Here is a 26,675-nt window from a genome sequence, read left to right as displayed (position 1 = left end):
TATTCGGGAAACGCGCATTTGCATAAAGGGAGTGGCCACCGACGGTGACGTCTCGCTAAAAAAAGAACCCTGCCAGCCAATAAAGAAACGCCTGGGATTCTGGCACCTTTGTGACGGAGGTTTAAATTGTCACATTTTCCCACCGATCCGTAAACTGTTTAATTTTGAAAAATGAACACAATACCGCCGCAAAACCTCTTCTTTCCATTGCGGAATGTTTAACGTTGAACCCAATAACTTATGGATAAGCTACTCTAAACAACTGGATTCATGCTGTCTGAAGGATGACACTTGTGATAATTGAAGGATGATAAACAAAAAGTGAATTTTATGAAATGAAAAATATCATTTCGTTTCGAGCACAAAAAGAGCTACAGAACCTAAAAAACATACCACGACTGTCTTTGATAGCGCCTAAGATTATTATAGCCTTTTTTTTACAGTACACGGAGGTACACGATATTCTCTATAGAAAGAGCGCCATCTCGTGACTAAACAGACTATTAAACGAACACGCAACAGATAAAAAGGGGACAAAGTGTTCATTAAATAAATGAATTGCCTATGCATCAGGTTTGGGATTAATTAATTTGGGAACAGGTTGGACTAATTTAAGTGCCAACGGGCAATTCTGAACTACTTTATGCAAAAGATCGAACGAAAAAGACTTCGATGGAACAAAAAAATCAATGTAAAAAACCCATAAAGGCTATTTAAGGTACTTTAGAGTATTTTGCTTCCATGCGCCTCTCATCAAATTTAGAGAGCGTCTTAGTGTCGCGTGAGAAGGGGGAAAGGAAAGCCACTGAGACTGGGTCTACCCCAAACTATGGCGTTGGGAACTTTTCGTACCTTTCTGGTGCCCCCCTCTGGAATTACATAAGCCATACATGTCGAAGCCAACACTGCAGCATGCCTTAGTACCTGGTCGAAACTGTAACGAACCAAAATATTCTAAAATGTCGCACAAATCTGTATCTGTACCAAACAGCATTCTCATTTACATTTAGCAGACGCTCCTATCCAGGGCGACTTAAAAAGTGCCTTGCCATTTACTCATAGAATAGCAATTCCGTTGTTTTGATTACTAAACTACTTTCATTAGCAGTTATATGTTAAAGGGTAAATGGAGTTACTGGCAGTATTTCAATTCAGTTAGGTTCAGTTCAATTCAATTGAATGTATTGCCATTTCCACACAAACCTCCTTACACACGGAGATATTTCACCATTCTTTCAAAGCCTCTTTTGCAATTTCCTCTAGTGCTGAGGATTGTTGCTAGCACTAATCAGTGATCTTTTACTTGCAGCATACCCCAGTGTTGCTCATAGCACAAGCTTCTGCGTGTGCGAAATGTTTGAGCTGCTTCTTCCAAACTGTCGGCTGGTCAGGGAAGATGTGGTTTGGCAAAAATTGTGGACTCTCTCAGTGCTCAATACGGTTGGCTGGTTACGTGACATTTAGCCTGCAGCTGGGTAAAACCATTTAACTTAGTCATTAATTATATATGTAAGCAATACTAATATTGCATTATAGTAATATATATATATATATATATATATATATATATATATATATATATATATATATATATATATATATATATATATAGAGAGAGAGAGAGAGAGAGAGAGAGAGAGAGAGAGAAGAACGTCTCAATTTTCGTATTTTAGTATAGTATAACTGTCTGTCATTGTTTCCCCAGAAAGTTTCTCCCCTCCATATTGTCTGTCTCTGCCTAGTCTGTCATTTTAACCATTTGTTTTGGTTTTGGTTTCATGCTCTTCCCCATCTCTACCCTTTTGTTCCTGTGACTCCCCACCCTTCATTTATCTGGTTCAACTGTCCCTTGTTCCCCTTAAATATATATATACAGCTCCAGAAAAAACTAAGAGACCACTCCAATTTTTTTTAAATCAGCATCTCGACATGTACAACAGCCATTCCATTCAAGTGTTTGTTGAATTCCTTCACAGACACCTCATTAATGAGATGCTGAACAGGTGATCACCTTAACAAAATCCTATTCTACAGTATAAAAATCACTGCTGCTGTTATCACTTTTCTCTTGTTATAGAACCAGCTGGATAGGAAAGGCAGTGCTAGGTCTACCCGAAAAGTAAGTGTAGTCAAAATACAGCTACAGAACATGCCAAAAGAGTTGAAAAGAAAGGTTCTTAATGAGGAAAAGAAGGGTTCAATTGTAGCTTTACTGGCAGAGGGATACAAATTTTCTATCTTGAAAATTTCAAAAATTACGGTTCATAAGAACAAAGTCAAGCTGCAAACGTGGGGCAACAACAGCTACAGACTGGCAGAGGTTGAAAATGACTCTCTACTAACAGTGATGATTGCCACCTCATTTGAATGTCACTTAACCATGAGATGATGTCAAGTGACATACAAAAAGAATGGCATGCGGCAGCTGGGGTGAATTGCACAGCGAGGATGGTTTGAAATAGGCTTCTGGAGTCAGGGCTGAAGTCGTGCAAAGCTAGAAAAAAGCCCTTCATCAATGAGAAGTAAAGAAGAGCCAGACTAAAGTTTGTGAAAGACCAAAAGGATTGGACCGCAGAGGACTGGAGTAAGGTCATCTTCTCCGATGAGTGCAATTTTCAGCTTTGTCCAACATCTGGTCTTGTAATGGTTAGACGGAGAGCTGGAGAGGCCTACAAGCCAGAGTGTCTCACACCCACTGTGAAATTTGGTGCAGGCTTGGTGATGATCTAGGAGTGATTCAGCAAGGCTGGAATTAGGCAGATTTGTCTTGTGAAGGACACATCAAGCCACTTACCAACCTGTGCTGGAAAAAAACTTGCTTCTTTCTGCTCTGACAATGTCCCCCAACTCTGATGATTGTTTTTGTTTTGTTTTTTCAACAGGGCAATGCTCCATGTCACACAGCCAGGTCAATCAAAGTGTGGATGAGGGACCACCAGATCAAGACCCTATCATGGCCAGCCTAATCTCTAGACCTGAACCCCATTGAAAACCTCTGAAATGTGATCATAAAGAAGATGGATGGTCACAAGCCATCAAACAAAGCCGAGCTCCTGGAATTTCTGTGCCAGGAGTGGCGTAAAGTTACCCAACAGCAATGTGAAAGACTGGTGGAAAGCATACCAAGACGTATGAAAGCTGTGATTAAAAATTAGGGTTATTCCACCAAATATTGATTTCTTGAATCATCATAAGTTGAAATATTAGTATTGTGTTGTTTATAAATGAATATGAACTTGTTTTCTTTGCATTATTTGTGGTCTGAAATTTCTGTAACTGTTTTGTTATTTTGACCATTACTCATTTTCATAAAAAACATGCTCTAAAATATAATATTTTTATCTGGAGTTTGGAAGAAATATTGACAATAGTTTATAGGATAAAACAAAACTGCTCAGCCTGCTCAAACACATACCCATCAATTATAAAACTAGAGAAACTGATAATTTTTTAGTGGTCTTTTTTTTTTTTTTTTTCCAACGCTGTATATATACACTGCCTGGCCAAAAAAAGGTCACCACCTGGATTTAACTAAGCAAATGGGTAAGAGCCTCCCATTGGATACTTACTGCATGAGTGATTATGTTTCAGCTGGCAACAAGTTATTTAACCCTAACTGATGCAATGAGTAGCTTCTCATTTGTTAAACAACCATGTCGAAAGACACATGCTGTGGTCATGGAAAAGATGTTAATCTGTTTCAGAAGGGTCAAATTATTGGCATGCATCAAGCAGAGAAAGCATCTAAGGAGATTGCTGAAACTACTAAAATTGGGTTAAGAACTGTCCAATGCATTATTAAAAAGTGGAAGGACAGTGGGGAAACATCATCTTCGAGGAAGGAATGTGGTCGGAAAAAAATCTTGAATGATCGTGATTGGCAATCACTTAAACGTGTGGTGAAATCGAATTGTAGAAATCAACAGTAGAACTTAGGGATATGTTTAATAGTGATAGTAAGAGCATTTCCACATGTACAATGTGAAGGCAACTCAAGAGATTGGGACTAAACAGCTGTGTAGCCTTAAGAAAACCACTTGTCAGTGAGGCTAACCTGCAAAAACAGCTTCAATTTGCTAGGGAGCATAAAGATTGGACTCTTGCGCAATGGAAGAAGGCCATGTGGTCTGATGAGTCCAGATTTACCCTGTTCCAGGGTGATGGGTGCATCAGGGTAAGAAGAGAGACGGCTGAAGTGATGCACCCATCATGCCTAGTGCCTACCGTACAAGCCTGTGGGGGCAGTGCTATGATCTGGGATTGCTGCAGTTGGTCAGGTATAGGTTCAGCAATGTTATGTGCCCAAAGAATGAGGTCAGATGACTACCTGAATATACTGAATGACCAGGTTATTCCATCAATGGGTTTTTTCTTCCCTGATGGCATGGGCATATTCCAAGATGACAATGCCAGGATTCATCGGGCTCAAATTGTGAAAGAGTGGTTCAGGGAGCATGAGACGTCATTTTTACACATGGATTGGCCACCACAGAGTCCAAACCTGAAGCCCATTGAGAATCTTTGGGATGTGCTGGAGAAGACTTTGTGCAGTGGTCCAAATCTCCCATCATCAATACAAGATCTTGGGGAAAAATGAATGCAACTCTGGACAGAAATAAATGTTGTGACATTGCAGAAGCCCGTGGAAACAATGCCACAGCAAATGCATGCTGTAATCAAAGCTAAAGGCAGTCCAACGAAATATTAGAGTGTGTTACCTTTTTTTGGCCAGGCAGTGTGTGTGTGTGTATATATGTATGTATGTGTTTGTATGTATGTATATATATATATATATATATTTTTTCCCCATTGATTCCAGCCAGCATTGTATGAAGTATCTGTAGTATTCTTATGTTCTACCTGGTTCTGTTTGTTCTGTTGTTGTATGCTGTTTGTTTTCTAGAACTTTCTATATGTTGGGAATTAATATGTGTTTTCCTTTCTTAGTGTGTAGTCGTTTGTTTGAGGTCTTTGTTTCTAGGCTTCTTCTGTTAATTTTGCATTCCTTTTGTGTTTTACTGCCCTGTTTTCCCTATCCTCGGACATGGACTTAAATGAAAGACTTTTGCACATGCATCCTGCTTCCTCACCTATGTCACCAGCCCTATTGTTACAGAATGCTCGCTCAACCAAGGATGCAGAAAGTTGGACTTTTCTCTGGTAGAAGAGAAACCATTTTCAAAGGCTTAAGAGTCTCTGCCCTTCAGATCTTCCATTGTGTTCTCTGCGTTAGCCACTCTGGTTTATACTGGGGAAGGTTCTGTCAAGGGTTTTATTATGCAATGTACAATGTATTTCCAGCATTTAACTAATCTTCTCAACTCCTCCATAATTTAGAAATTATGTCTGTGCTAAGTCTTTCCAATGGGCAGATATAATTTGTGACCGAAACGTTAAAGGAAGTAAAAACTCTAGAGGAATTTTTGGGCTGATGTTTTTCTGGGTCTCCTGCTGTTTGGCCTGCCATGTCTCCTGAGACCTCTGCCCAACCTGCAGCCATTTCTCCTGAAGTGCCTGCCCTGCACTCCTTAGTCCCAGCCTACCATTGATGCCTGGTCCTCAAAAGAGCAGGACATACATGGATCCTTTAGGCAGATTCTGTATGTCTCTGAGTCATGCTGTCCTGTAGCCCTGGCACGTTGCCTTCGTAGGATGTTAAGAGGTCACTCTGCCTGCCATTACTCTAGTGTCCCTTGTCTCTGGTGTGGAAGGTGCTGCTCCAGTGCCCAGTGCCCTGCTCCCATGAGGATGCCATTCCAGCACCCAACACTGCGAGGGCCGCTGTCACTGCGCCATGTGTCCTCGAGGGCACCATCAGCGAGCTGCACACCAAGGACTCCACCCCCCAGTCCAGCATACAAGAGATTCTGACTGAACCTTTGCAGATGATTGGGCCTCTGTTCCTCTGCCTGTGGCTTGATCTGCTTATGCAGTCTCACCAGCTGCCCTGTTGCCTGATCCACCAACCACTGTTACTCTCTATATCCCTGTCTCAGCCTCAATGACTGTCCCTGTACCAGCCAATGTCTCGGTTCCTGTCAACGTCACTATTCCGGTCGCACATCTGTGTTCCTCCAATCCATTGTTCGGTCTTTTGTCCTGTGTCCTGTCCGGTCTCCTGTTCAACCTATTCTCCAGCATCTGGTCCAGTGCCTGGTTCTGTCTCTCATCCAGTCCCCCATCTCCTAAAGGGCTTGCCTTTGTTTTTTTTCCCACTACTCTGTTTCCTTGGATATGCATATCCTGCTTCCTCACCTATGTCGCCAGCCCTGTTGCTGTTGTGACCAAATGATGTCATAACTTCTTAGCCCTATTACCAAGGCCACATTTTAACAGCTGTGAATATCTAGCTATCATGTAACTAATGACATGGTTGCACATTATGATAAGGTTAAGCAAAGGGAAGATACCAGCAATGATCACTGATCGTTATTAACCAGCTAATCAAACCATTTAGAGCCTCAAAATAAGGGAACTCTTTTTCACTGACTATTAATTTTTATGTTCAAGGATCCACCTCAAATTTACATTACTTTAACATTAAAATAGCATTTACTTTTGATATTTAGGGAAATAATCAATACTAAGTTTGTTGGTCTGAAATTCCTGATTGCCATGTTTTGTGGTTTATTTTGACAGAATAGTCTCTCTGTAATATGCTCAAGCTGTGTTTACACTGAACACCAGCTGTAAATATTTTTTTTTACATTTTATTCAAATTTTTGCAATTAAACATGTTCAAGGAAGGGAGTGTACCAGTATCTGATAGTATACATCTTTTTTTCCACAGCACAATGAAGAAGTACTCATAAAGTGTTCTTTAGTTCTAATCAAACACACACACACAAAAAAATCAGGATTTATTATAATCAGGCATCAAAGACTCCTGGTGAGATGACTGGGCACATTTGACATGGTCTCCTCCAGTAGGCTGAACAGTCTGTCAGGCACTCTCAGTAGCTTATCTCTCGACCTCCTCTCCTGGCAACATGGCATTTCGCTCACTTTCTCCTAAAAGTCACAAAGATATGCGTTTTTAATTGTATCCTGTTTATGCTTTTTTTTGTGTATCCCTCATGATCTCCTGTCTAGGGCGGTGTGTTTCCTGACCCCCCCCTCTCTCTGGGATGGAGTCTAGAGGGTGGGGCTAATGTCAGAGTGCCCTCTTTCTTGCTCACTCTCCCTCCTCCTCCTCATGTTCTAGACTTCAAGTGGAGATGATGTGAGCCTTTTTGAGTGGAGACTGTCGGATTGTGAAGTAACTGGAATAGTCAGTGTTAATTTGTTCAAAGACGCTGTCTTGGTTTTGGGGCCTTCTTGCCTCTCTCTCTCTTTCTCTCTCTCTCTCTCCTCAAAAGGAGGTTCTTGAGTTTCCAGTTGGACGCCAGGGTTGAGGCAGAGGCAGCCGGGGCATGTCTAACCCCTGTGCCAGTGCTCTGGAGTTGCTGGGGCTGTTGGTGGGGATGGTGGCATGGTTCTGCTCCCTGGCCACCACGCTAATGCCTCAGTGGCTGAGCACCTCCACCGAGTTGCTGGTGATCGAGAGCTACGAGCTGGGCTTGTGGGAGACGTGCGTGGTGCAGGAGGTGGCGGGCACCGAGTGCCGAGCTTACGAGACTCTGCTGGGCCTCCCATTCAACATCCTGCTGTCTCGCGCCTTCATGTGCGTGTCGGATGCCACGGGCCTCTTGGGTCTCCTGGTGGTCATCCCGGGCCTCAAGCAGGTCAAGTGCTGCGCAGGACACCAGGGGTGGCGTGTCAAGCGTGGGGTGAAGATCACAGCAGGTGTGATTTGCATTGTGGCGGGTGTCACAGGACTAATCCCTGTCTCCTACATCGCCCACGAAACCGTGGTAAGGTTTTTTGACGAAACTTTACCCCACATAGTGCCTCGGTGGGAGTTCGGCGACGCGCTCTTCATTGGCTGGGCTGCTGGGTTCCTCCACATTGTGGCTGCGTTTTTGTATTTTGCTTCCTGCCTCAGGTCTGCAGGTCATGAGCCCCGACTGGTGTACCACCATGGCCAGGATGAGCTTGAGCCTGTGAAGAGCTCTTCCAGTAAGCTCACAGAATATGTTTAACATCTAAGAGAGGACCTCTGTGGAATTCTTCAACAACTGGACTTCTTCTGACAGGACATTAATAAAATGCTAATTTTAATATAATTTGAATATATGATTTTTAATTTTTAAATCTTAGAAAGGATGATAGATTTTCCTCATTCATAACTGGAAAATGGCTAAATTTACACTGCTTTCTTTTCTTTGGTCACTGCAGTCTAACAGGTAATCATTTGCTTAAACCTATTAGTATGTGACAGTACTAGTAATTTGATTTTCACTTTTATTGTGCTTCCAAAAAACTTTTATGCACAACTGTAAAATGTTCTGGAATTGCTAATATTTGTTTGCATTTTACCTGAGCACTGGCGGTTTTCATGTTTATCTATGAATTAATGCATTATTTGGCGATGATTATTATATTTTACATAAAAGAAGAGTCTGATTAGAATTTATGTGTACATTATTTCCCTTGTCAACCACCTGGTCATAATTCTTGTGGCCAGCCAGTAAAATGCCAATCAGTAAATGCCAAGCACACACACACACACACACACACACACACACACACACACACACACACACACACACACCACACACACACACACACACAAATTGCATTAAACAAATTAATTATTTGTTGAGGTGATGCACTTGATGCACTTTAAGTTCCAGCAATGGATTAAACAGATGTAGACAGGGTTATTTAAAAAAATCAAAGGAGCTACTTGAATATAATTGCATCAGATATCTTCTCCACCAGTGTGAGAAAAGCTGGATTTAATGAGGACCCAAGCAAATGCTCCATGCTAAGGAGGAATGCCAAACAGAGACCGCAGAGACTGGCCTCTCTGCACCATGATAACTCCGATTTAACCTGGCCAAGAGCACCACGGGGGAGAGCAATCCTCCTTAGAACTCTGGAAGAGGTACAGAGAGAGAGAAAGGGTCAGCAAGCAAAGCTCACTCTGATAAGACTGACTTTTTAGAGTGAAAGGTCACTCTGACATACGTTACTTTTTCATTGTTGTACCGTCAATAAGCCTTGAGAAATTAAGAAAATAATACTCCGCTTTAAATATAACTACCATCGATGGTCCTCTTATTCTTACATGTAATATTAATTATTCTGACGGAATGGCCTACAGTCCCATGATTTCCTTAACTGCTTATGGAAGGCTGAGCCCAGGCAGAGTTTCCCCCATAGCCGGACATATAGCTGAAATTGCATTTAAAGATGCTCCGAAATATTGTCTTTCACTGGGGGGGGCGGTAAGTGGAGCTAGTGGGTGATACTTTACAAGGTGAAGTATCAAAAGCCTTGTTGAGGGCGGAGCTTAAGGCAGTGTCTGGCCAATGAGAGGCCGACAAACACATCTCAGCTTGACCTACCAGCCAATGCATACATAAGCGCATAATACTGCTGTACATTACTAGTTTCTGGGTGGACAGTCGTTGTATTTAAGTTGTGCCAACCATCTGTCATGCAACTTTGAGCTATATCATTCTCCAGAGCTGGATAGTTTAATTAATTATTTTTTTTCCCGGTTATTATTTTAGCGAGTTTTTGGTTATCGGGGGGAAAGAGCCTAAGTGAGACAAGAGTTTTCTCAGACTCGATGACGCCAGATAAATGGGAGTGTGCCTTTATGACTTCCTGCGAAGGATAATGATCTGAACACAGAGCTGCTAAACTATCATGAAAACGAACGATGTTTAGACTTTGCAGCTGATTGCCATTTTTTCCCAGTGGCCGCTGGGAGGAGAACACCTTGTATCTACTGAAAAGGGGGAAATGGTATTTCATCACATCATTAGCAGCCACATCCTAATGCATTAGAGAGTAAGCGAGCAAATGCGGTTGATAAATGAACAACATGGAATTGATGCCGAAAGCGTAGCGCAGGTTGTGTTTATGAGCTCTGAATTATATAATCATAATACACACTGACATTGCAATATAGTATATTTATTTGTTTATCCCTGTTAGTCATGTATATTAACATCATACATGCCAGGCGTCTGCCCATGTTTGGAGAGACTACTCTGGCCATACAGAAGCGTGGTAGGAATATGGCGTGGAGAGTGCCATCCATAAACCTCTTTGTCGATGTTTGGCTTTCTTCTGTCTAGTAATGTTGTACTCCTGAAGTGGAGTAGCTTGTGGTATGTCACTGCACAGCAGACAACGACGTCGACAATTTAACCTGCCATGCCTATCGACTCGAAGACACCGTGTCGACTTACTGGGCTGTTTACTCGGGGAGTGGCAGGCACTACTGGCTATGTATCTTTGCAGCATTAACGCCAACAGGAAAATCTGCCCCTGCCCTGCCTTCAGCAAAGATGGTTACATACTACTATCACCTACCAAACCAAATATCTACTGCAAAACTTCGTTTGCCTGCAAAGTGAAATGTTTGCTCTGTCTCAGCTAGTTTAAATTACAGCAAACCAAAGTCAGGCGCCAACGGTAGACTAATATACTGTTCATAAAGTATGATTAAAAGTAAAATCCCAGATTTATAGCAGACTTCAATGAGTTATGTTTGCGTGCTGTGTATAAAAACAGGCATTAAACACAGCCCTGGTTCATCTGCGCCATAACCGGTATTTGCGTTACTCCAGCTAGCCAGCACACTGAGGTGAGGAATCTGAGGTGAGGAGTTCTGCACCTCTTGCTTACAAGGATGAGGTATGTTGGGAGCTGGCGAAGATAACCAATCTAGACTGTATGGGCGATCCCACAAAACTGAACTGAGCCTTTGAACATGACGCATTATCCTGATGAGAACAAAAACACAAACAAAAAAACACATAAATTATATATTCAATGGCATAAATTATATTTAAAATATTCTTCCAAAACAATTGGCATCACTTGCAAAATCCTGAGCTCAGTGTTTTATCAGTGATTTTCTACCTTGGATGATATGGGCATGTTGAAAACTGCTGATCATATCAGTCGTTACCCTTCTTATCACATGCTATATGATATTAAAAACCATGTGAGTGTCTGTGAACAGAAAAGGATGACCAGGGTTAACTTAATGCCTGTAAATTATTACACAAACATTCCTACATACACAAGGACCAGTTATACAACATAAGCACACCATACCAACATTTATAGAGAATCCTGTGCTCATTCACTTCTTTTCAGACTTTATTAGTATAGGGTATATAAAGGTATTTTACCATGGGAAATCCATAAGTTTAATAACGTAACACAATAAAACTGTAGTCTGCTGTGGCCCCTCACAGGGCCCCAGGGATGGGAACCCACCCCACCCACCTGAGTGCAGAGTGCAGTTAAGTGGCTGTGTTGTTGGTGAGTCCACAGCCCCAGCTCTCTCTGCTGATGGGTCAGGGTGCGTGTAGCTAGCTTCCCAGATGGCCTCTGTCACAGTGGTGCATTCTGGACGAGTACAACACAGGCCTTCATCCACCTACCAACCTCAGCCTCCGCACATCTGTCCCAGCATAGTAATCGTTGTCTTGAGAAATTAACTAGAAATAACCTTGGAGCTCATGTATGTGTAGTATGTGTAGTATGTGTAGTATGTGGGTGTATAAATGACTGCATAAATAGTTTAAATCAAGTTATTCAAATAAAGGTTTAAGTGATTGAAACCAATATTAAATATATGATCACTCTTAATGAACACCACCAGCAAGTGGTTGTACATTAAACTTCTACATTCACATACATTCTACATATTCATGTACTTAACCTGTAGCCAGTGGTCTACTGAAAACAGACATAACACATTTAGCCTGTGTTGCCAGGTTTCTATTCTCTTTTAACATTAACATTAACATTTTCATTTTATATATATATACAATGTATATTTATTGTATGTATATTTATATATACATATACACACACACACACACACACACACACACACACACACATATATATATATATATATATATATATATATATATATATATATAAAATCATCTTTTAGTTCTTTTTATTCTGGAGTAAAGACAAATTTTCTTTAAATTCAGATTTAAATTCTTTTTGTCCTTTGTTTTTAGCCCGTGAAACATAAACAGCTTCAAAATAGATCTAAGCATACCAGTGCCAACATGGGGAAAAATCAGCTTAAATAAGCAAGAAATAATTTCCCTTTATCATATAATCAGTGGGATTATGGTTTTATAACAACAGAAAATCATGTAATTCTCAGTAGGATTTGTCAGAATTAAATCTTCAATATTAACAAGATTATATTTCAGCAAGCAACAAACTCGAGGCTTGTAAAATACAGTAATAAGGGGTGGTATCGTGCTGTGGGCTAATGACAAAGTTCATTCCACTCCTAGCAGGAGTCACACAAGCCACAGGTTTAACACAGAAAGTGCTTGATCCCTGTGTTCAAAGTCCAGCTGCTTGAGAGGCACGTCCTAACCCAGACCAGAAGTATGTGAGTCAAGACTGACCCTAGACCAGAGAACTGGTCCCATCAACCCTGCCCTTGCCAAGCATAACATAAACAAACCAGTAGTCTCGCTGTCTTCATGGGGGACATGTGCGCATGGCAATTATGCTTGGTGGTAAACATATACAGTGCAGAGTTAAACATAATGAAGGCCTAAACTCTGGTTAGGCTTTATCTCAATAACCCTCATGGCCACAGATAAGAGAGGAGCATCTATGTGACGTGTACATTTGGTGCATGTGTTCTCTCACTATGTGTGTATGTGTTCAGGTGTGTCTGCTTGGCAATCCTAATGAGATGTGAGCCATTAACTAACTAGGATACTTGCTGATCTAATTATGAGGAGTGAAAGTCAGGTAAAGCAAGATGCCAGCAAGCCCAGGGTCAAGGATTTGCACGTGTACTGTCATGCTGATAAATCTGTATAGATGCTCTGGATGAGACCATATGCAACATGCAATAAACAGGAAAGTGAAAAGGCCCAAATGAGCATGACTGGGAGAGACCATGCCTACTGCAGCATACCACAACTCCTTAGCTTCACTTGAGCTCCTATTTTTGTATCTGTGTGAGCCAATATCTGGTTCTTTAACCGTTTTGTTTATTTTGCAGATAATCACATGTTTTGAGCTTACTTGGTTGTTCCTTAATGAGTATTTTGGCTTTCGATTAGCGAAACAGTAATTTTTGACTTTGTTCTTTTCTTTAGTGATATGGTTTCTCTCACATTGTGGTCTGGGATAATAGAACAACACTGCTCTACTGTACCTATGTGTATACATATTTAGGTAGATATTTAGTGCAAATACCTTGTTGGTGTACATTAAGGTGGTTGGTGGTTGGTATTAAACAATAGCAAAAGTCTCCTTTGTCTATTTTGGCTTTTTTTTACTCTTCAGTAGTTCTTCTGTTTAATGCCAGATGTTCTAGATTCCACAACTCCCTTGACTAAAAATGTTGTCTTGTAACAATCTATCACAATGGCAGGAAAGAAAATTGGTGAAACATCTTTATTGCAAGTACTATACAAGTATTAGAACTGGGATGCTGCAACCCTCGGTCATGTCTGTGTTATTTGTATTACAGAAAGAGCTACATGAGCAGCAATTCTAAGCTATTATAGGAAGTAACTTATGTAATGACCCATTATTGTATTTTTAAAAAAGGCTTAATTACAAAGTATAGAATTAATGCCCAACACAAAAATGTAATACACTGTAATTCAGTGCTTTTAAAATGCATCTGATTGTATTAAACTTCTCTGTGCTTTATGTGAGTAAGAATAATACATAAAATGGAATTCCCAAAATTGTTTCCTGCTCAGTTAACACTCCTTTGTGAGATGCAGATATTCACAAAAAAAGCATGTAGATGGGATAGTCTGCAACCAAGCTAATGACATCCTGCCAACGCAACATCCCTTCGTACTGGATTTGTTAGAGGTATGCTTTACCTGTTAATACGTAAATACAACGTTACAAGAACAGTGAATGGTGAATGACAGCTACCTTTAGCTTCAAAATTATTACAGCATAAAGTCTTATCTTAACTTTTAAATCCTTTTGAAAAATCTCTCATGCCAAATGAAGCACATCAATTATTTTGGACAGTCAAAGAAAAAAGTGTTTTTCTTTAAAATGGAGTGTATATTTTACTTACATGGCTAACAAAAGATTCTGTTGGAGTTGGACCAAGATTTTAAATAGAATGTTATGAAATATTGAAGTGCTATTATCACTTTTAAGTTGCACCCTTTCAGGTACATTGGGAGTGGATGCTTCAGTGATTATGAACTCATCAAAGAACCCATTACACTATCATTTCATGTTGGAGTAGAATGAATTCCTATTGGTTGTGGTCAGCTCCAACACCAGAAAACCTATGTATAGTACCATCCTTCAGTGTTTGTTGGGTCTCTCAGGATGATTGGAATATGATTCCTCTAATGAAAGAGTATTTGAGAGTTGTATGAGTTAAATGTCAAAAAACGTGACCAAAAAGAAGGAAGGCAAAGGCTAATTTCACCTGGTGGAGGTCAGACTTTCAGAGATCTTCATTAAAAGGTCTCCTCTCTCTCAAAAGCTAGGTTAACTTGACCATACGCCCTGCTTTCTGTCATACCATGGTGAAAGCCATGAGACCTGCGGTTTATGATACCACTATCCTCCTCCTCTGTACTTACAGGCTGGGACAAAGATTTCTGGGATTTAATTGGTTGCCTGTAGCACACGAAGAGCATCCCACTAATAATGAGCAGCAGAGAGGAACCAGCCCCTATTACAATGCCCAAGCCCACTTCCTGTTTAACTGGCGCAGGTGGCAGATGGAACTCTGCAGGAAAATCTATAGTAGAGTTAACCAGCACCACACTCATGTTCCAGATCACAGGAACCAATGAGCATGCTGCTGTGAGGAAGTACAAGGTGCCAGCTAGGGAGAAAGCAAGTTTGATGTGGCTCGCATGGATGTTGAAGTAGACCTGTTTCACGGCGTATCCGGCAACCAGGTTTCCAGCGATTCCTACAACAGCAGCAGTCATGCACAGCACCTGTGCTGCAGCGATCTCTGGAGGAACAAAGGGGTCCATGATGCTAATGCTTTGACAGAACTCTGTTGTGTCGAGTACATGGGTGTAGAAACAGGCCCTCCAGATGCCCACCCAGGCCACGCCAGAGGTGATGACAGACATGTCCTCCACGTACCACACCCTCCAATCATTCACTCCGCTGGAGGCAGCAGTCAGAATCAAGCCCAGCACTGCTAGCACCAGGCCCAGGAACTGCCAGTGAGCAGTGTGGACAAGGTACACCATGGCTCAGTCACATTGGTTTATGCACTGCACTGAGCTGAACTAAGCTCTAGCACATAGCTACAATGTGATCACACAGCTTGTGTCACTGGGATACCTGATGAAAGTAATATCAAAGCAACAGTTTTAAATTAATCCAGGTGTTGCAGTCAATGGTAGAGGTTCAAAGTTAAAGAAAACCTAAAAATATAGAATGTTTGATAGTCATGAATGTAACAAAATGTCATAGTATAAACAGAATATTTGTTATGTGCATATAGAATACATTTATTTTATATACAAACCAGTAGGCACAGAGTTAGCTTCACTTATAAAAAATATTTCCACATACCTAAATGTCTTCTGGTAAATAAAAAATAATTTCAGGAAAATTAAGAGAAGCTAGAGCTCCAAGAGACTGTTGTTTTTTGTTTTTCTGACAGGGACATGTTTTTCTGGATGAACCTAAAAAAAGAAAAAGAAAAAAAAAATTCTTGATGGATACAGGGAGGGTCAGAGAACCATTTCCTGCCTGCAGATATAGAACTAAAGAATGCATCTATGGCAAGTTGAAATGTCATTTACAGTGAACCACAGATTACAAAAATACTAGTTTTTCCTTTCCACAAAATTAGAATCTCTTGCCAGCACTTGACATATTTGCCTTTTACAGGTAATATAATTTGCAAGATTCCTGTGGCTACGGAGTTTCTCAGCAAATGCTTCAAGCGGTATTCTAGGTTTGTCTGAGCAATCAGGGAAAAAAAAGTTCATCAACCTCACCAATCTCAGGGCCAGAACAGGAAATGAAAGCACACTATGTTCACTGTGACAATGGCGTCTGAATCACCAAAGCTGATTTTTCATAATTTTGAGCAAAACTGGTATTCTCCGTCTAGTTGAAACACATCCTAACGTTATTTCACTAAACCTAAATGAGACCATTGCAATGACAATATTAATCAATATTCAGATATATAAAGGGACTTTTACCTCAGTGTCCAGGTTGGAAGAAGGTGGCACAAAATAAACAAACTTATCTTGCAGATTCATAATGCACTTCAAACAAAAGCTAGCATAAGCAATGCTGAGCTGAACTGAATGTCACCTGAGGTGAATGGAACATATAACTTTGTTGTGAAAAAGGCAGCTAGCAATGCTGTTAATGATTGAGCCACCATATCAACTAAAGCCAGGCAGTCATGGAGTTACTCAGTGCCATCACACATTTTCAAACAACACTGCTTTCATACTTTTTAGGGTGTTTCCAGTTAGGGACACTAGACTGGCAAAACAAGCAGAAAGAAAGACACTTAGGCTTACATACAGCTCCGGCATTACCGTACTTACCTTAATATCAGTTACCGTACATAATCCTGCTTCATGAGAGCCATGTTAACCGAAACATGTTTTTTCAACAAAAAACATGGGACCAGTCCTCAATCCCATAAAGAGCCCTAATGGAATTTAACTGCATGTCACAGGCATGCTTAGTGAGCTAGTTACTGGAGTCTTATCAAAGCAATCAAATTATAGAAAAATAGCACAGAAGGGTGACCATTGCTCCTTCCACATGCTGCTGCAAAACACTGGACATTAATAAGGTTCACTGGGTATCAGTGGCATCTCCCAGCTCATGTCAAAGTCTAAGTGGCAAAGTGCAAAGCAATGACCATGTGGAGGAAACAAAATTAAATATTACTGCATGTTCACAATACACTCCCACACCTGCATATTAGAAAACTCACACCTAAACTCAGTGGCCACTTTGTACGGTACACCTTTCTTTTAGGTACGTTTTACCTGTCCAGTTAGATTGTAGCCCATCTGTTTGCGTTCAAAATTCTTTGTCCACACTCTGCCCTTTTCATCTCTGTTCAGCTGCTGTCATGACCACTGCTGACCGGATATTATGTTGGTGAACTCTGCTCAGCACAGCATCAACTCTGCATGGCTGAGGGTGTTCTGCTGAGGTTTAGCAGGCGCAGCAGTTTTTACATATGCCATTAGAGGTTGAGTGTGATCTGCCACCTAAAGTAAAACCAATCAACAGCAACAGCTCTGAAGTAAGAAACCGATAATTGACAAAAAGTGAGAGGAGGCCAACAAATCATGCAGGGTAACAGATGGGCTATAGTCTGTAACGGTACACCTATGGTTTTTATTAATAATGTGATGTTTGCAATAAAGTGGACGGTGAGTGTGTCTAAGGATATAAGGCTATCCTGAAAAGTTTTAATTGATCATCTATATTGAATTTTACACTGTAATTATACAGTATAATCAACAGATACAATTAATAGTGTATAGTAAGAGTGTGCGTGTGTATATATAAAATGTATGAAGAATCACACAGAAATAGAACATAAACAGAAGTCAGCCAGTATTTTATAAACAGCCATTCATTCTTCACTGAGATGATATTGTATTGTATTATTAAGTCAAGTCTCTCAAACTAAACAAAGCAAAATGCTGACATGGCTGTTACTCCCATGTTACACTTGTAACCCATGTATGGAGACATCTCTATTAAAAAAAAAAAAACATGTAGGCTAATAAAGTTTACTTGGCTATGATCAAGTGGAAGGGTAAAATACAAGTGTATTCTAGTTATATTTACAGATTCAGAAGCCTACAATAAATTACTAAAAACAATTATTTTCAACATGACAAGTACAGGGTACTGATGCCATATGAAAAAAAAAATGCACCATCATAAAATGTGTGGAAATTATGACTTCCTGAAGTAAGCATTTCACTGACATTGGCTACTGAAAGAAACTTTATGAAGGAAACGTTATGAATATGAACTGTAAATGGTCAAGTTAACATCCTCTATGTATACACTAATGTAAAAGATGAGAGGAAAGTGGTTTGTGCTATGAGTTGAGGCAAACATGAATCATAGGAAAAAGAGTAATCATCCATTGCCCACTAGTGGTTAAACAACAAAATTACAGCAAGAGAGTCAACTGAACTAGTAGGAATGAGAAAAGGTTGTGACAACACACCACACAGTCAATGCCATGGTCTTAACCCAGTCAGAGCAAGCCACTGTAAGCGCTTTGAGCAATCTTTTTTTTTTCCCCCTGGATAAATCACGTAACATTGAATTGAAAGAACACACAGCAAGCACTGTTGAGCTGGAAATGGTCTTAAAAACAACTATGTGGGATGGCTATGTCCATAGAGCATTCAGGCGACTGGATGAAGCGTGTCCTGAAAGCGGCCAGCACCATCAGCGCCTCAGCAACGGCCAAAGCGTTTAATCAAAGTGTAGCTGCAGGCGAGGAGCATTCATGGCACTGCCACAATTCATTTGAGGAGTGCAAGTGCTGTTGCACTGCCATTTCAGGCTGGGTGACACCTGGCAGCATGGCTGGGGGTGGGCGGACTCAGAGGCGCGGCTTCACACACACGGCCTCTGGTCCAGGGGCAGGCTGTCCACCAGGCACTTGAGCTGCTCCTCGCCGAGCTTGATCTTGTCCTCGAGCTTGCGCTGCTCGATGATGAGCGCCGACTTCATCTTGACGAAGTGCTCGTAGTCGGCCAGGCTCTCATCGGGGAGGCAGGCAGCCAGGATGCCGTAGACGGTGCTCTCACGCCGGTCCAGGTTCTCCTTCAGCTCTTTGGCATCCTCGTGCTGGCGGATCAGGAGCTTGCGCTTCTCTGTTAACGTGCGCTGTGGATGAGAGAGAGATCAGGACGCAGACACGCATCCAGACAGCGTGAAACATCAGCCCTTTATGAAGGAAACCCATCTGGACTGCTCAACCAACATCCACTCCAATTTAATTTAGGCACAATGAAAAAGTTTGAATGTAGTCTAACTCAAATCAGACCCTCTTTACTCTTCCTCTGTCTGCTCTCCTTACCCTCTCCTCGAGTGTGGTGTCCTCCTCCAGGCTGTTGAGGGCATTCTCCACGCGGGCCAGCCGCCCTGATAGTGACAGCAGCAAGCTCACCACCTTGTCCAGGTCACCCACAAACATGCGGAACTTCTCCAGCTCATTGGGCTTGCAGACGGCCTGCACAGTGGCCTCCACGTCCTCACCCAGGGCGTCATTGTCCTGCACGTCCTGACGCAGGCTCTCGCGTGCCTCCCGCAGGACTTGCAGCTTCTTGCTCAGGCTGGCAATCAGCTCTTGCTGCAGAAGAAAACAGGGATGGTCATGTGGGGACGGGTCCTGCTAATATCACACTAATCAGCAACCTCCACTACCACCCAAGAAGAGCTGAATCTGAATCTTGAGGAAAATGCGTCAATTTTAGTGAGATCAAAAAAAGCGATTTTTTTTACTTTTGAAACTACCAAAGACATTTTTCTTCCAATGTAGTAGAGAGTAACTAAAATACCAAAACATTTTTTATAAAAAGCAAAAAGCAAGCACACAAGTTACACTATATCTGACTACATGACAGCAAGTTCTCCCCCCTTCTTTATTATGTAGTTTTCCATCAAGGTGACAGAACCAACTAATCTCATTGCAAATACCGATAAGAATATGTGAAGGAAGGGCAGATGAAACCACATCCAAACAAGCTTTTGAGACGAGGGTTGGGGTCAGAGACCTTTATTTCTTCCAGTGATTTCCCCACTGAGAAGCAGGTCAATCACCAATGCACACACCTGTGCTTTGCTCTCCTCAGACTGCATCGTTTCTGCGTAGCATCAGTGTGAAACTCACAGCTCACTATGCACCATGTTTCGCAAGCAAGGAAAGCACCAGATGGGCTAGTGGGCGTCGGGAGGGCAGGCGCTACCTTCTTGTTGGCGAGGTCGCTGTCGCTGTCCTCTCCAAGCTCTTCCTCTGAGTCCACCTCCACGCTCTGCTCCTGCATGTCCTTCATCTTGATGAGCAGCTCAGCCTTGGGGGCGGATGTGCTGTAATAGGCCGAGCTAGTCAGCAGAGCCACAGCAGCAGCCTCCGCCGCACTGGCCTCCTCCTGTCTGGGAACCAGGGACACACTTTAACACCACATACAAGCAGCCCACGCAGCAATAATCCAGCAAGGTTGTGTTTCCAATGGGAAATGGGCCTGGAAATGTTCCTTTTCTTTTTCTTGCTACTACACATCTATGTATGGGTTATTTCAGGGATGACAGAGGGTTTTTTTTTTTGAGGAGGAAAACAGGATGGAGTAGTGAGTAACAGGATACCTGTAATAATAAATAATTACTACCTAATGGCAATGTCATTTAGATGCCCAATAAATTTTCACTTAATTAAGTGGTAACTGTATGTTTATGCTGCGTGTCCCTAAATATTTGTATGTATATGATCCATGAGCTGTTGCTTTTAAATGAAGTCAAAAACCCCTCAGCCTTCAAATTACTAAACTGCAATTCCAAAATCTACCACCAGGGGGGGGGGGACAGTTTTATAATGCTATGTATTTCTGACAAGACAAATACAAAATCACATATGCATGTAGGAAATATTAAACTTCCCAAAGAGGCTTCAAATTTTCCACTTAAATACCCAGCTGTTTATAGCATGGACACATACTCAGTTTGGCATTCCTAGCCTGTCTGTGCAGTGTCAGTGGCTGGTCAAAGGGGCAACTGACCTCTCGTCTGAGCTGCGTGATGAGGCCTGTTTAGGGGCTGCCCGTCTGCGCTGCTGAGCCTCCTCCATTAGCTGCTCTCCCTGAGGGAAAATCCCCTCCATCAGGTCCATGGTGGTCTTCATCTTACTCTGGTCCAAAATGTCAGCCAGAGATTTGTCTTTGTCAATGATGTCCCTGGTTAGCACCTCTCTCTTCTCGTCCTCCCCAGATGGGGAGGGGGCACCAAGGCTGGCCAAGGCGACCCCATTACAGGGACCATTCTGCTGGTCCCGCACCTCCTGTGGTCCTGCAACACTTCCATGAAGCTCCTGTTGCTTTTGGGGGCCCATGGCAGGGGTTTGGTGCTCTGGCCCTTGCTCCCTGTGCCTTGTGTATGTGCAGAATAGAGAGGACTGCTCAGGGCTTCCGAGGCTGGGGAGAGATGAGGCCGTGGTCCCCAATGGGCTGGTAGGCGCCTCAGTGCTTGGGTGAAGGTACTGCCGACTTTCTTTCTCTGCGTTACTTTCAGAACGAACAATCTTGATGGGCACTTTTTTCACTGTGGTGTTGTCATCTGTCACTGTATCCATCCTAAAAGAGTAAACATTCAGAGACACACAACATCTTTAAACAAACAAACAAAAAAAAGACTGGACTACCCTCTGATATATGGACTGTAATACAAAACTATTTCTTTGAATACCACTTTCATGAGTCAAATGTAAGTTCACATTTTGCAAATTAAAGCTCTCAAATTTTATAATACACAAAGAAACCACTGCAGATAATTTCAAATGCACTTTAAGAACAACAGTTACAGTGAGCCTGTGCATAGGCATTGGCTGAGTAAGTCACATGACATGAGGACCTCTCCACCACCACAACCACCACCGCCCACCCCGCAAGCCCACTATAACCTCTGGACTCCTTTCCATGAAAGGACTTCTAGAAACTAGAAAGTACAAGAACCACACAAAATATACTGCTGCTCCCCAGAACCAAACCAGAGAAGAGAAAGAAAACCACAGAGATCCTTAGCCTTCGCATACTAGTCTTCTTTTCTACAGGCTAGGTTCTTCATATTGCCCAATTTGTACTACCATAGCATGTGATGCCAATTTTTCATACAGAAGCATATGAATAAGCCTGTTATATGGGACTGAATATAATAAGGAGAGCAGCGACGTCATTAAATTACTGGGCTCAAGAGCGGGACAGTTTCCAGTGATCATTTTAAGAATCTAGCTGAAAGAGAAGCCCAGCTGTGGTCACCAGTGGAAAAAACAAGCTCCAGCTCTGCGTTCAGTTCCATTACACTCCAACAAAGAGGTGTGAGTGGAGAGCTTTTCTGAAAAGTCTTACCTTCCAGGGGCTTCATCCTGCAGGGAGACAGACACAGGGGGCTTGTCAGTCAGTCTCTGGGGAGCAAAGTGTGGCGAGGGGGAGCGGTGCCCCTCCATGGTGGGCTGGGGCCCAGTGGGCTGGGCCAAGCCAGCAGCTTGATGGGCTAGCGGTCCAGGAGGGGAGGGAAGGAGAAGAGGCGTTGCCTCTGGTCCAGGTTCCTCCTCCGTTTTTGGAACTTTGCTATACTTCAGCTCCTTCCAGAAACCTGGGGCAAGGACAGGGGCCAAGCTGACGTCTCTAACTGGAGAATGGGAGGTTACAGCTCCATCCTCAGTGCTGCAGATAGGAGGGGTTGTTTCCTCAGGACATTTGTACTTGTCCAGGTGGGGCAGAGGAGGTCTTTGAGAAACTGGGCTCTTGTTTTTGGTGAAGGAGGATGGTTCAGTGAGGATGAAGTCAGGGAAATAGAGAGAAGGTCCAGCAGGGTTAGCAGAGAGGTTTTTTTCCAGGTCCCCTCCAATCAAATAAGATGGTGATGGTTCTTGATTCTGCTTAGATACCAAATCACTGGATCCTCCTTGACTTATCCTGGGGAGGGGAAGAAAGAAAAAAAAAAAAAAAAAAAAAAGTTCTATACTCATTGTATAGTCAATAATGCATGCTGGCTTTTCATTCTACTAGAAACACATATCAAAGGCTGAAACTGCAAACGTGTTTGCCTGTTCTAATGCACAAAGCCTCACTGTGTTATGTGTAAATGGATAGGAGAGCAGACATTTCTCCCACATTTCACCAACTCTCCATGGTAACTCCCAGGCTGGCCATCATACCCTGCATATTTCTGTTCCCACAAGCCTGTCATGCTCTGTGTAATGAATTTCCCTGCAGGCCCAAGCCAAGGGTTTTCCGCCACCTTAATCTCAATTGATTTGGTTTATTTTTTTAACATTTTTTTTGGTCAATGATATTTGATTTAAATGCAGTGGCTGTAAACCGGAACAGAAGCGTCTTGTTGGAACTACTTTATGGAGGAATGGTGATACAATCATGGTAGGTAAAGAGAAGAGTCCAAGGGGCAGTGCATTTAAAGCTAAAAAGACTTTAAAAAAAATATTCACAAAATCAAACAATATTATTGAAATGACTTTTCAGTGGATTTTCAAGGGATGAGTCATTTTACCCACTAAACCGGATTAAATTCCCTGCAGCACATTATTAACACAGAATTTACCTCAATGCTGAATGCCAAAAACACACAAATATGGCTAACCACAAATCGCTTTTTCATGGACAGCTCAAGTACCTGTCAGGCACAAGGAGCCTGGGACTGTACTCAGAAAACAGAAGATTTGGACTGAAAGACAGAGGGGAATACGCAGAGAAAAGGAAAAAGTAAAGTTTCATTAAGCCAAAAGCCAAAGACAGTCAGGGCATGCAGAAGGTGCAGAAATGAACCCAAACCAAGCAGAGGTAAACAACCCCATAAACATTCAGAGATTCAGCAAACCATTTTATATAACACATGCCGTAGGACAAAAGGAATTTTTGACAATGCATTATTTTAGTAGTAAGCATCTTGTTTGTTTGTTTTTTAACTATACAAAAAACAAAGAAAGAAAGAAACAAACAAACAAAAAACAGGCAGACTAAGCCAGCCAAATGCATCACAGGCATGCAAAGCAGTGTGTACGTCACTGATCACTGCATCCACAGGAGTACCAAGGACTATACTAACCAACCACCCTGGTCACTACGTCATTCTGATCGTCTAACAAGGACTTTGATTGAGAGCACACTCCAGTGCACTGACTAATTTAGACCATTAAAGGTAATGAGAGTCAATTATGACGGGCTGAACCTACATCTGTTCGGTCACATTTTTACTGAAATAAACAACGCTCTTTTCTCAAACTAGCAAATGTACCCTTGAAAAAGAAGGAGTTCTACTTACTGCTAACACTTTGCCTCCAGCTCTGCTCCGATGCAGCGAAAACAAATCCTTTTGAGTTTTAGCCCCAGTGGCATGTCAAAAGGGGAACTTACTAGGACCGATCAGGTAATCACACAATGCGGTGGAACGAGCACTCATGTGGGTGTCGGCAGTGACAGGTGCTTCCTGGAGGACTGTATCTGTAAACTCACCTGGGTGGGGTTCCCTGCAGATCAACTGACATGTCTTGTGTCGGCCTAACTCAACACTAGCTTTTGTCACGCAACTTAAGTCAATAAGTTTCTCTAACACACACACACACACACACACACACACACACACACACACACACACACACACACACACACACACACACACACACACACACAAACCTCTAAGTGAGATTCACTTAATGGACTACAACGTAATTTGTTTCACCTAAAAAAACCTGTGCCAGCGGTGTGCTTACACATGTACGCGAGATAGAAAAATGCTTAATGTTTTCTTTTATTGAAAAAAAATGTAGTAGTAACAATATGAGGTAATGATATAATGTCTGTGCAGCATTATGTTTTATCTGACTGCCAGGTAGAGACCTCAGCTGAATCTAAAGGGTTGACTTAAAAACCTGCTGTGAGCTTCAAAGTTACGTGTAGACAGACTCCACAGTAAACATGCTCTTCACAGAACCTTAATTACAGGCAGGAGAATACACGATCATTTTACAGGGTGCAATTTAACAAGCTTTAGATGATGGATGCAGGCTTTAGTGGGCAACATGCTAATTAAATTGAGCCACCCCTTACTTTTCCCCACAGGAGACAGAGAGAGAATGAAGAGAGGCCTGCAAATGCAACACATGATGCAGAATGAAACAGGGAAAACAAAGGAGTCCTGCAAGGTCAACATCTGATACAGCATACAGGAGCAGTGATTAGAGCTGTTACATAAAACCACTCTTCAGTTTTCTTTAACTCAATAAATGTTTGTTTCGCTTGCTCATAGCTAAACCAGTGGCTGAGTCTATATATCTTAAGAAAACACACAAAGTGGATAAGAACATGCCTGGTCACAAGACATTTCATTTATGGAACAGTCATCACTTTCCACCAAAGCTTCAGGCCAAGCGCTCACGCCTCAGCACAAGCTGACAATCACCAACACATGCAACCTATAAACATTTGCTTTTCTGAGAGTCCATACAAGGGTCAGAAAGCCACACTGCTTCTGAAGACATTTAGAGGAAGATGGAAGCACACGAATTCATCTTCAGCAGAAAAACAATCACATTTATGGACGTTAAGACTCTACAACTCTGACAGTAAGGCACAAGGCTGATAACCAGCTTGTACTGGCTGAGCTACTTGCAAGGTTAATGAAATAACAGCACTGTACCACAAAACAAGCTTTCAACAAGCCTTCTGTTTCTTACATGGTCTCACATGGTTTTCATATTCTGATGGTTTTGTATGGTGCCTGATGCATTGAAAATACATTAAAAAAATAATTAGAATAAAAGTGTACATCCAATCTGGCATGAAACAAATGGTCACTGGCAAATGTCCATGCTCTGAAGTTGTTACTACTCACTGAGTGAATATTCAGTGGCATGAAAAGGATATGAAAAATTATACTTGGCCTTTTTTTATGCAAAACTACAGTACCGAAGAATAAAATATACTCTAGCATGGCAATATAACGTACAGCAAGTAGAAAACTAAATCTCAATACTGCTTTCTGTTCTCTTTGATCAAGTGGATTAAGGTAAAAATATGGGGAATTAATTGATACTAGCAGTTTTTGGATCACATTCAAATGCTTACACGTCAGTAATCTCATCAGCATACAAACCCCATCTACTGAGGATAGCCATGTTGTCACATCTGGGTTAAAGCCATACTGTAGTTGGGCCTTTGGTGTATACAAAAGGGACCACTGTTCTCTAACACAACTAGGTCTGAATAAGAATACTCTGTCTAACAGCAGAGTCCTTAGTACTGGGTCAGTTTCACCAAGACACTAGCACAATGCAAGTCTGACTTATTACCATGAGCATCATTTACATCCCAAAAGGACATGTGGCTAGCTTTGTTGTGAATTCGTCTACTTGAGGACTAGAAAAGTTCTGTAGTCTGACTTTACATCAAAACACTGGTTTCATTTTTTAAGTAACTCTTGTTCTCAAATATTTAAAATTACTTAAATACACAAGACACATTAATTCATTTTCTGCTGTAACAAATGCGTCTTATTGCATGAGTAGATAAGAGACTGTGCAGTCTGAAATTTGCAGCATTCAAAAATAAACTACTTGACTGTCATGACTGGTAAAAACATTTGTATGAATGATACAGTTTGACAGGATCCCTCACTTGATTAAAAATACCCAAATGAAATAAATAACATTATATGTAAAACATGTAATTATTATTTAAAGAACACCAAGTGAAAACACTGCATGACTCACCTTGGGCTAGATTTATGGTCAGAGAGCTTTTTTCCAATTGAAGTATACTCAGCTGACCTCCTTTCCTGCACTGGGATGTTCTGAG

The 26,675-nt window shown here is 41.7% G+C and overlaps 3 protein-coding genes across 11 annotated transcripts in view; 1 reads left to right on the top strand and 2 right to left on the bottom strand.

The window, feature by feature from the left end:
• Window positions 1-7,228: 7,228 nt before the first annotated feature.
• On the top strand, window positions 7,229-8,497 carry zgc:153311 (uncharacterized protein LOC751666 homolog). The gene has a single exon (XM_027013597.2). The coding sequence runs from the start codon at window positions 7,413-7,415 to the stop codon at window positions 8,079-8,081; it is 669 nt and encodes a 222-aa protein (XP_026869398.2). The 5' UTR covers window positions 7,229-7,412; the 3' UTR covers window positions 8,082-8,497.
• Window positions 8,498-13,546: 5,049 nt separating this feature from the next.
• Window positions 13,547-17,212, bottom strand: cldn34a (claudin 34a). Of its 3 annotated transcripts, none has more exons than XM_027013592.2 (3): window positions 17,103-17,212; window positions 15,652-15,764; window positions 13,547-15,417 (listed from the first exon to the last, which is right to left on the bottom strand). In XM_027013592.2, the coding sequence occupies exon 3, from the start codon at window positions 15,321-15,323 to the stop codon at window positions 14,568-14,570; it is 756 nt and encodes a 251-aa protein (XP_026869393.2). In that variant the 5' UTR covers window positions 15,324-15,417; window positions 15,652-15,764; window positions 17,103-17,212; the 3' UTR covers window positions 13,547-14,567. The 3 variants fall into 3 exon arrangements, with proteins under 3 accessions (XP_026869393.2, XP_026869394.2, XP_026869397.2); XM_027013593.2 differs by lacking the exon at window positions 17,103-17,212 and adding an exon at window positions 16,650-16,876; XM_027013596.2 differs by lacking the exon at window positions 17,103-17,212 and adding an exon at window positions 16,293-16,391.
• A 1,171-nt stretch (window positions 17,213-18,383) lies between these two features.
• Window positions 18,384-26,675, bottom strand: part of shroom2a (shroom family member 2a) — a 33,545-nt gene continuing 25,253 nt past the window's right edge. For 6 of the 7 annotated variants that reach the window (XM_027013567.2, XM_027013568.2, XM_027013570.2 and 3 more), the window contains 6 exons: window positions 26,591-26,670; window positions 22,212-22,781; window positions 20,871-21,440; window positions 20,064-20,250; window positions 19,175-19,447; window positions 18,384-18,981 (listed from right to left, as the gene is read on the bottom strand). In XM_027013567.2, coding sequence (XP_026869368.2) covers window positions 18,709-18,981; window positions 19,175-19,447; window positions 20,064-20,250; window positions 20,871-21,440; window positions 22,212-22,781; window positions 26,591-26,670 — 1,953 coding nt within the window. In that variant the 3' untranslated portion in view covers window positions 18,384-18,708. Of the gene's footprint in view, window positions 18,982-19,174; window positions 19,448-20,063; window positions 20,251-20,870; window positions 21,441-22,211; window positions 22,782-23,496; window positions 24,357-26,590; window positions 26,671-26,675 lie in introns of those variants that run through there. The other variant, XM_027013573.2, reaches the window with a different exon arrangement.

Source organism: Electrophorus electricus, chromosome 3, assembly GCF_013358815.1.
Source record: "Electrophorus electricus isolate fEleEle1 chromosome 3, fEleEle1.pri, whole genome shotgun sequence".
NCBI lineage: Eukaryota > Metazoa > Chordata > Actinopteri > Gymnotiformes > Gymnotidae > Electrophorus > Electrophorus electricus.
The sequence above is the reverse complement of the archived record's forward strand: the minus strand, read 5'-3'. Positions and strand labels throughout refer to the sequence as shown.